Genomic DNA, 11281 nt, shown 5'->3' with positions numbered 1-11281 from the left:
ACAGGGTTGTTTGGCAGTTGCCGTGTGCGTCCACAGGCTAGGTAGGGGTCAAAGAGTGTTACAGCTCCAGTGAGTGTGCAGCTTGCGCAGGCCGGTGCTGCGGTGCATCATGTGAGCTCACAGCATGGGGCCCTACATACTCCACAGCTATTTCTGTCAGCTTAGAATCATGGGAACCACTTTAACCAACACACGGCTGGCCCGAGGGTAATGTCTCTGCTGTACGCAGCGCCAAGTCTGCTACCGTCCGACAGGCCAGCAGTCTGGCTATACGCTCCAAATAAATTAGATTTCTACCTTTGTTCTATTTGTTTTTTATTTGATGTTTGTCCATTAGAGGCCTGGCGCCAGACAGATGGGTGTTTGAGTGTGATAGGAGTGACTAAAATCCCTTTGCAATGGCCTTTGTGAGGAGTTGGAATGTCCAAACAAACACTTTCCCAGGGTTTGGGTGATTCAGAGAGCGGTTCCCAACAGGCTGTCAGGTTGATCCCTGCAGCTCATTACTGACTGTGCTGAGCTGAGTTACAATCACGGTGAGCTATACGTTGTGGCAAACTCCTATTTTATAACACTTGGATTTGCAGTGACTTAGAGAAAATGTTCCTCAGCTTAGGAAATAATTAGCCTTGGAGGTTAGGGTTTTGTCTTTGCCAAAATTCTGTAAGACGATACATCCTTAAAGGCGCAGTTCACAGTAAAAGAAAACATGCAACATCCATGTAAAGATGATGGTGAAGCTCATTTAATTATTTTATAAATACTTCTTTCTTTATTTCAGTATACAAAATAACAGTATGTACACCCACACAACAGTGGTTTACAAAATCCATGAGTTCAGCTCATACGCTCTGAAAAATAGAATATATATTGAACTGCATGTCAGACATGAAGGAGATAATGCACCATTTCATAAAGTCCTTAATAGTCGTCTCTCAGTCCACAGGGATTCAGGCACGTCTAGAGCCACACAGGACACATGGCCAGAGTCCAAACCGTCAACCACAAAAATGTTCTGTGATTGAAAAAGTACTTTGAAGTTCCCTTTTGTGTTCCTTTTTTTCCCCTATTGTCCATTGCTGCAGAGGAAAAAAAGTTTTAATAGTACCTTTAAAAAAAGTACCATGCGGATCCATCAGAACCCTTCGATTTCCGTGGAATGAAGCCAAACACAAGTCTCTGTCTGTGAGGGCGAAGGACAAAATATCCCTCTCCTCCAGCATAAAATCCTATATTATTTCTTTTTATTAGAGATATAATAAAATAGACTTTCAACATCCCTGTTAGGGGGATTTATAATCATTAACAAGAAAAAGAAAATACCCAGGAGGACGGTGGTCTACACGTAAACTGGCGCTGTCGTCAAGCTCTCCACGTCCAGGTTTTGTGAAGCAGAGAAAAAAGCTCAGAAGCACAATCGGCAGTTTGGAGATTCGATACAAAAAGTGATACTGACACGAGAATAGACCAGTTCTCGTTGAGATAAACATGCTAAAGCTTAAGACAAAAGTTAGCCTTCTCCGTATTGTAGTGCTTTGGTTAATCTGTAGCCTCGGGGGGGCGGCTGGGTACAAGTAAAGAGCCACTGGCTCATTTGCAGACGTATCTCTCCACGATCCGCTCACACTTCTTGCAGGTGACGTAGCAGCACCAGTGGTACTTGCAGTGGCAGCGCTCCACCAGCTTCTCCGTGTACGGGTTGTAGCCACGGCCGCAGCACATCATTTCACAGCTGTCGCTTCCAAGGGAGGTTTTGTTGCACTGCCTGAAATTAGACAAAGAAAGTGAAAATGTTCAATAAGACATTTTATTTTTGCGTTTATTTATTAGCTGCAACAAGATGGAGAAAAGGGAAGTACATTTTGGACTGAAAGCTATGATATTCAGTGTAGTTTCCTGCCTTAAACAATTGCGTTTCCAGCTTCAGTCTAAAACATTTTGTACGATGCACACAAGAGTCCTTTAAAAGAGCTTGACCGTCCTGTGTGCCTCAACCTTTTGAGCGTTTCAGAAGCCTAAAGCATCTTGAATGAGCAGAGAATAGCCCCGCCGTAAATCACACTGAATACACAGGGCTGCCCTCCCTTTCTTTGGCTTGTCTTCTCCATATAATTGCATTGTTTTATGATGGCAGAGTGTTAATGACCAGTGTGTTGAGGGAGACACTGAGGCTGCTGCGGGAGCGAAGGAGAAGGAGGAAGACAGGTTTATTAGATTATTGGGAGCGGGGAAGTGGGCAGAAGGACAAAGATTATTTAGTTATATCACTGCCGTTGTGTAAGTGGGGAAAGAGGACAGCACTGTGCGTTTGGCAGTTCACATCTTCTGGTTTACGCAGAGGCATGGTAATGTAATTTAAGACTAAATCACAAGCTTCAATAGCGCGTCTCTTCCCAATGCCGTGACACTTTTTTTTCCGTATCAGTGATCACATTTTGTCCATTAAGAACTGTTGCTTAAATTCACTTTGGCTGTCCCAGATTCTCTCATTCTATCCACAGCTGTCAGATCTTGTGAATGGGTCAGCGCTTAAAATGTACACAGGAGCAGGGTCGATTCAAGTGTAAATAACAATAAAACCTTCCCTCAAGTGGCCCCCAGTGAGCAAGAAGTAAGCAGTAATATGATGTTGTTACCGTGCAAATGAGTTTTAGGACACAGGGAGGTTTGAGAATCCGGATACCATCATTGTAAACCAGTGCTCAGCAGTCTCTTTGATGTGAAGTGCCATTATGGTTAACATTTAGTTCAATTATGACACCAAATAAAAAATGTAATGTCCAATGGATCTGTAATTTCATTCCATCCAGAAGGAAACGTGCGTAGCAACATTTTTAAAAGCCTTCCATAATGAGGACATTGTAATTATACATGAGAGCATTATACAAGAAGGCTGCCATCCTTATAAAACAACATCCTCATCTGAGTTTAAGTCATGGACCTACCAACCTTCTACCAATCTTAACAAATCCTTAAAAGAATGCAACGAGTACGAGCAAATCATTGGCAGACTAGGACGGGTCTAAGGGGAATGCATGTGGGGGAAAAAACTATAACTACGGTACAGTCCATACAACTGCCAATGGCACTTCAACATTTCGTCTTGCACACATTGCTATTGTGCCATTGGTTAAACGTATGCCTAAGGGTGCCTACCTCTGGTGTAGATATATGGAAACAATAGATACCCGTGCATGTAAACTCACACGTACTCATACACAAACATTAGCGTCACAAGTTCATGTAACAATGGCAGCAAAGAGGGCGCCTTGTGATTTGGCAAAGGACCAACATTGCAAACTGTGCGAGGCTGCCGTGTTATCAGGCTGCATACAGAGGACGCATCGGGCACAGCGAGTGTCCTTGACATGAAGCATGTCTTCTAGTTATCTGTAGACTGGTCCTACGGCTGAGGGACACATGATATGACAGATGATGTATGACATTTAAAGTATATACAACAACGTCACATGCTACTGATCATCTGGTTAAACAGATGATCAGTGGGGTGATGTAGGTGACAGAGAAACTCAAGCAGACTAGTCATCCTCTAAGTTTGCCTTCAAATTCAAAACTAAACAGTAAAGCCTGAGAAACAACCAGTTTTTTTCTGTAACTCAGTTATGGAAAAATTTGAGAAATTCAACAAGCTTGCAAGATAGCGCTGCATATTAGTGCCACAGTTCTCTGATACTGTTTAGCCTGATCACTGCCCGAGTCAGGCCCTCAGACAAATGGGCTCCTCTCTGCCCAGCAACTTCTAAAAAAGCACAAAGCAGCAACACGAAACACTGTCCCAACTAAAACACCAGAGCCCAGCGGCGCAAATAAACCTTTATCTATGGCGGACTATTTCCCCATTTGTGTGGCCCTCTCCAATCGATATCAGCTCGAGTGCACTCAGTCCTAAGAATAACGGCATTAGTCATTAGATAGCGAGACGACCACTGTGGTCGCAGTGGCCTTTTCAGTGACACATGCTCAGACAAGCCACAGACGGAGCACTCTCAGGGGCCGCTGGTTGTTATCAGCCGGGCCTGCAAACAAAACGGGGCCACCAGGCAGGACGCCACTTCACTAGAGTCAACATCCTGGACCACCAGACATCCAGGACAGCCCTTTCCTCTTTGTCAGCCAAGTGAGTCGTGCTAACAAATCTAACACCCAACAACATCAGCAAAGCAAATATCCCCCTCTTTCCCATGCACGCTCACAGTCAAACACTACGAAGCCACATGGCGGTCTCACCTTTCCTGGGTGCCAACGGAGCCCAGCTTCTCGCTCTTAAGACAGAAGTCAGAGGAGCTCTGCAGGTAGACCAGCTCGTTCTCCCTCACCGGCCTGATGTCAATGTCTTTGGGCACCAGCTGCTTGCGCGTCCCCATGGGCCGGGGAACCACTTTGGTGGCCGACAGGTACTTGGTCTTCAGGTCCATGGCGATCTCCCTCAGGTCTTGCAGGCCTCTCCAGCAGGTCCTTATGGAGCAGGAGCCGGACACACCGTGACATTTACACTTCATCACCAGCGCATCTCTCAATGCCTAGACATGAGGAAATATAAAATACAGTACACGTCAGCCAAGTACAATTACAGATGTTCCCATATCAGTTTTTCCTTCATGATACCGATTTCAATGCCTGAACTTGCGTATTGACCGATACCAAGCACCGTCTGATACCAGTGCGTTAATATAGAGAGAGCGTAAAAATACACAATTCAAATGACTACAAGATTACATTTGAACACATCATAACGTCATAATTTACCTTTGCCCAATACTAATTTTTACCGAGTAGAGCTTAAACGATAATGTAACTCAATGAAAACCTTTGTGTGTTAGCCGTTAGCTCTGTTTTGAGCCAAGGCAGACTGTGCTGCCCACCAACTGCCAACAGCTAACGTTAACTAGCTCTCCTCCTGCAGAATTCAACACAGATTTGTCTTTCACAATGTAGCGTTATCAGGGATAAGATGTGCATGAGAGTGTTTAACCACAGGTGTGTAGTACCAGTTTGCACATTTGCAGTAGCGATTGGACAGGATGTACAGATCAGGTTGTTGTTGTTGTTGCTGTGTAGTGTTAATAAGCTGTAAAATACAATGATAATGTGATATTGAATCAGTGCGTAGACTTGCATACTCACTGATACACGATCCAGTGTTTTAGACTATCAGAGGAATTTAATTACTGGTATCAATATTGGACTAACTACATGAAATTATACACAAATACTTATACAATTTAAAGTGTAAACAACATTTAAAACATATTTAGAAACATTTTTTACACTCATTTTAAGAGGAGCAAAATAACGGCCATTTCACTTACTTGTCTTCCGACCTCGCTATTGTGTAGGTGCATCAGTTTGTTGGCATGGGAGCCTGCGCGCTTCATCTTCATGGGCGCGTCAGAGAACTTGGAGCCCATGATCAAACCGTAGTGCAGGTTGTCAGCGCAGCCGCCCCAGCGATAGCCCGGCTCCGGGATCTCTGCAGGAATAGGGCCACACGAGCACAGCCGCAGATCTCCAGAGGTGCACGCCCTCGCTATGGTGTGGCTGATGGTCGCTGCCGCCAGGGCGTAGACAAATGCAGACTCTCTGGTTCCTGACGACACAGAGACAAAACCAAAATGATGGTTAAAAAAAGGAAGACCTGGTCACGCAAACTGACATAAGAGCCATTCAAAAATATACATTTCTCTCGACTTCAATGATAACTTTTAGGCAGCAGCATCTTTATTTCCAACAAACGGTCCAAAACTCTAGCTTTCTATCACACAAAGACAAAGCAGCAAATCCTCACATTTTAAAAGCCGTTTGAAGGTGTTTTGTGCATTTTTTTACTGAATTACTGAAGCAATGAATTGATATTTACCTTACTTGCCGATTATTTTACCATTGATTGTCTAATAATTTTAGCTCTAGCATTTATTAGTAGCAAAGCAGTAGATATATTTATGCAATATAGGGAGCTGCCAGTATATTTTGTCTAATTTTTGTTTAGGTTTTGTGAGATAAGTTCATTTTATAAGGTTGTCAGAATGTTATCATTTGTCAGAATGTATTTTTTAAGTCTTAGCATGAGGCCTGTAATGGACAGCTTTAATTTACTGTATGTTGTTTCGGTTGGCTTATAATCGACTTTTCTGCAATCCATCCCATTTCCTTCTCAGAGCTCTACAGTCTCAGTGGAAAAAGATTGAGTGCAAAAATGAAACGATCAAACATAGTCCATCACTGCTCCCGCGGTAACGCAGAATGAGTGCTGATGTAAGTGGGGGTGATGTGAGCACACAGGAAAGCACATATGTTAAAGGCCGGGGAGCAATTTGGAAGTAAGGGAAGAAATCACGTATGACCGTGGGCTGGTTAGATCAAAGCCATCCCCGGACAGAGATGAGCCATTTCCTGTTCGGTGCAGACTGTTCATTTGGCAAATGGCAGCCATGTCCTTCCTGGGGAACGCTGCACCGCCCCCCCACCCACAACACAGCAACTGCTTCAGGCTGACTCAAGGTCCTTTTGGGCATTAGAAAGAGCTAAGACGGACTGCATAGCAAACAGATATTGCTTTGGATTTTCATATACAGAATGAATGCATGTTGCATGTGGGGGGTATTCTCAAAAAACAGCTTCAATACAAGTTCCTGGTGAAAGCTTCTCTGGAATAAATGAGGGAATAATCTGGCTGGCAGCAAAAGTGGAGAGATGAGGCAATCGTTTTTGAAAAGAACATTGTTCTTCAGATCGCAGTCATGTTAATACATACAGATAGTAAAGGGCTGTGCTTCATTTCACCAGTTACTGAACTGCAATAAAATGCAGCACCTAATCTTTGAACGTCAATCGCGCCCATATACATCAGACCCTCGCTGGTAAAAAAAAAAAGAAAAAGCTTGGAGCGGCCCTTTGGAAACAAAGTCATTCCAAACTGTTTACGATAATGGCCGTACCTCGGTCGAGATCCGGCGGATACTTCTGAGCGTCAACGGGTATCTCAATGGAGGAGCAGTTCCAGCGCATATCAGAAAAAGTCTTCTGACACGTTTTCTTGACTTCGCGGGCGGCTGTGATGATGGTTTGCATGAGCTCCAGGTTGCTGCGACACAGCTGAGCTTGGGAGGACACCAGGCCAGGCAGCAGCTTACAGTGTTGGGTCTGGTTGATGTGTAAGGATGCAGGGGCGTGTGATAACGACCTGTAGGGGATAAACACAAAGATGAGGTATGCGTTTTACAATACGCTTGAGTTTCATGCATACACACATTTCAAGCCTCTGAGACGCATCGGGAACAAACAATTGAAAAATTGAAACGGATAGCGCTTCAGGCGGGGAAAATACTTTGGCACGCTGTTGCATAGAAGAACCGTCTTATCGCAGCGAAAATCCCAAAGGAAAGTCAAGCCGAAGATTCATAAAATTTAAATGACACGTTCTTGGCACTGAGCTTTTCTTTTGTTAAAGCACAGAAGAGGCCTCAAGATATTCCCAGAAATATATTTTAAAAAAACACTGAATTCAGATGGTAAATGGACTGTACTTGTATAGCGCTTTTCTAGTCTTCCGACCACTCAAAGCACTTTTACATTACTAATCATTCACCCATTCACACCCATTCATACACTGATGACAGGAGCTACCATGCAAGGTGCCACCTGACCATCAGGACCCTAACTAACATTCATACACATACATACACCGCAGGAACAGCCTGCGGGAGCAATTTTGGGGTTAAGTGTCTTGCCCAAGGACACATCGACATGGACTGCCAGAGCCAGGGATCGAACCGCCGATCCTCTGATTGGGGGACGACCCTGCTCTCCACTGAGCCACAGCCGCCCACAAGATCCACAGTCAGATGAGAAACTACATAGATCCGTCCCATTTGCATTTGCCGCCATAGAAAGCGTCGTCCTCTGTGGCCCCAGTTTGACATGAATCAGTAGAGGTTGCACTTTTTGATTTAAGCGTTCTAAAGTTATTGAGTATTAACTTAATAGAGAAACCGCAGGTGGAGCAGGTTAGCTCTGATCTCTGCTGTCCGTGTCTGCAGAGAGCTCGTGAGAACCAGGCGGCGCCGCCTTTCACCTCTGCCTGTTTTACATTAAGGGGTTGCAGAGGGGGGCCGCCGCTCCATGCCCAATGATAAGCTGGGACTCTGCTGGGCTGGTGGTAACCCGGCACTCACAGGTGTTTACAGCCGCATCTGTTTCGCGTTGCACCGCCGTGCATTATCAGGACCGTAAGAGGGCTTAGATTTAGCACATGCCATACCAAGCTCTCATGGGCACATCTGCCCACATCTTCCCGTTGTGAGAATTTTTTTATTTTTTTTTGTTGTATAGTATGTTTATTTATTGTTTGTTGTAGTGTTGTATAGTATGTGTATTTATTGTCTGTGTAGTTGTATAGTATGTGTATTTATTGTCTGTGTAGTTGTATAGTATGTGTATTTATTGTCTGTGTAGTTGTATAGTATGTGTATTTATTGTCTGTGTAGTTGTATGTATTTAGTATAGTATTTATTGTCTGTGTAGTTGTATAGTATGTGTATTTATTGTCTGTGTAGTTGTATAGTATGTGTATTTATTGTCTGTGTCTGTGTAGTTGTTGAGCTGCTGCAGTACTTGAATTTCTGTGTCTGTGTAGTTGAGCTGCTGCCATGGGGATCAATAAAGGAATATAATTAATTCATTAATTACAACCTCTCACTCCGATAAGAGTAATTTACTTTTAAATGCTCAGACGTTAGGTACGGGGATAAAAACTCGGACAAAAAAATAAGCAACAGAGAACCCCAAAGTGTTTTTTGAGAACACCAAACAAAACCTTTTGATTGGAACATAAACAAGTTGGGAATTTTTTACGGACTTTCCAAAATGACTGTGAAAATGATTGTTTACTTTTACTTTACCATAAAAGCGGCATGGTGCTCGGTACGAGCAATCAAAATCTGTGTCAACATTTAAGGCATTTGCAGCATCACACAGTATTTTTACACTGATTGAGGCCTAACTAGATTACACACACTGGCGCTGTCTGCGTCGCCTCCTTCTTATTCTCTAGCCTTATCTTCTTGTTATTATACAGCCTTTTACTGAAGGCTTTTCCCTTCATAACTCGTGGAACCTTTGCTAATCTACTGTCCCCTTCATCAGATACACATGTACAGGACGCAATCACCTCACCCTTGATCAGGAGCAACTTGAGGAATGATGGGGCCCGTTTCAAAGCTGCCACGGGCCCCATCCACTCTCCATAAAACACAGAAGCACACAAACGCGCAATATCGCGTATCATCATGACGTCGTCTGTTTGATTGCAAGCGGCGTAAAGGAGGCGAGAGGCCCCGGAGAATGAGACCCTCCTGAGGATACTTACAGCCATTTGATGCCGGAGCAGACCTGAGACAGCAGCAGAGCCGCCAGCACACCAAGAGGCAGGACGCGGGAGCTGCTCCTCATGGTGGGACGGTGGCTCCGGTTCACACACAGGACACGAACACAAAGGAGGCCGTTCGGGCTTCTCGGCTCAGACTGGGAAGTCAACTCTCATGGCACTGCCTCCTCTTCTAAACCCTGCAATTAATAACATAAATAACGTCAGTGACTTGGCAATGCAGATTTTTGAAGTATTTGTTGCGTGCTGTGAAAGCCTCTGTACGTGCTCGGAAAACCTTACAAGGTTATACACCATAGTTTAGAAACAGATCAAATCTGACAAGATGGAAGGTTATTTTAGTTTTACGACAATCTCAAACTTTATGCGCAGATTAAATAAAGAATAACTGTGTGATAGGGAAAAAAGGGAAATTAGCAAAACTGTGGACACTATTTTAAGCGTCAAAGCACACTGTAGAGAAAATCCACTGTGATGAAACGCTTCAACCTCCTTCTACATGCAAATAAACACAATGAACAAGAAAACATAATGAAACCTTAAAGACAAAGATGTCTCTTACATTCTCAGGAGGGTGGCAGTGCTGTGTGTGTGTCAGTAGGAATAACTGTGAATGTGAAATGGCCTCATTCTACTTACTGTTGTTTTCTACTCACCCATGGTATTTCTAAAATGCTCAACTTTGTGCCAGAAGCTTTCAGGCAAACAGGGTTTATTCCCTGCAATTAAACTTTATTCCCCAGCTTCTATAACACACTTCTATCTGTCACCTCTTGCTCCAGTGAATTCTTTTCTTTTAGAAACAGGGACAGCAGTCGAGGAGCCTCAGAAGCTTTATCTGCAGCCTGTGAGCTGTCGATAAGCAATCTCTTTGAAGACAGCTTAAACTGGCATTCAATCTACTGATAATGGGGCTTTTTTTTCTTTTTTTTCTGTTCTGCTGATTGGCGGAGACGCGTCCGAAACTGCGATATTAATTATTTAAATGAGCTGAAACTCGTCTCACTCAACTGCTTTGCAATCACTCTGTATGTATGTTAAAGAAAACACTTCCACACAGCCCACCATCGGTTAAAAATAAGATGTTCCCCGAGCAGTCAGTCTGCACTCTTTATTTATGTCTGTAAAAAAATAAGTGGTATTACTGTTTAAATTTACATTTGGCTAAAGTGGGCTGAATGGCAGCTCCTGTTGAAAGATAAAGGCTGATAGCCTCAAACACACACACACACACACACACACACACACACACACACACACACACACACACACACACACACACACACACACACACACACCAGAGCCAAGATAAACTGGACTGAACCGGGCACACCAAGTGGACTATTAATCATACTCATAACGATTGAATTAGTGGAGATTAACTGACACAAGGTCGGTCAGGGATATATTTTTTTTTGACATAATAACTTTAATAATAATGCTGTCAGCAGAGAAAGTTACTGAAGAGACAAAAGTCTTAAGAAGAAGGTCGAATGGGAGTTGTTATAGGCCTTTCTGTTACATGATAATACATATAATAAAACATGCATCATTCTAATACAAAGGCAGTTATTTCTCCTATCCTTAACTTAACAGAACTTCCCAGACTTTTTTCCAACTCTAGTGACTAAACAATCATCTTTATACTCCCTCAATCATCCCAAAGGTTTCATAAATCGCTCACAAACACAACTGTTCCTCCTCACCTTTGCAGCTGCGATCTGCTTCTCACTGCTGGAATCAAACCAAGACAAGAAGAAGAAAGAAGAAGAACAAAAAACAATCTGGTAAATGATCCGTCTGTGGTCGGTTTCAGCCGGACGCAGGAGTAAAATCCAGTGCGAGGTGGTGGAGCTGCTCCGGACAGGTACGCATGGT

At 43.5% G+C, this 11281-nt stretch overlaps 1 protein-coding gene across 1 annotated transcript; it reads right to left on the bottom strand.

Annotated features, from left to right (window-relative positions):
* Nucleotides 1–766: 766 nt before the first annotated feature.
* Nucleotides 767–11281, bottom strand: wnt11 (wingless-type MMTV integration site family, member 11). Its single transcript, XM_054626105.1, has 6 exons — nucleotides 11110–11281; nucleotides 9386–9582; nucleotides 6957–7201; nucleotides 5331–5608; nucleotides 4249–4541; nucleotides 767–1765 (listed from the first exon to the last, which is right to left on the bottom strand). Exons 2-6 carry the CDS (start codon nucleotides 9466–9468, stop codon nucleotides 1591–1593), a joined length of 1074 nt encoding a protein of 357 aa, XP_054482080.1. The 5' UTR covers nucleotides 9469–9582; nucleotides 11110–11281; the 3' UTR covers nucleotides 767–1590.

The sequence above is a fragment of the Anoplopoma fimbria genome, chromosome 24 (genome assembly GCF_027596085.1).
Source record: "Anoplopoma fimbria isolate UVic2021 breed Golden Eagle Sablefish chromosome 24, Afim_UVic_2022, whole genome shotgun sequence".
Lineage (NCBI taxonomy): Eukaryota > Metazoa > Chordata > Actinopteri > Perciformes > Anoplopomatidae > Anoplopoma > Anoplopoma fimbria.
The sequence above is the reverse complement of the archived record's forward strand: the minus strand, read 5'-3'. Positions and strand labels throughout refer to the sequence as shown.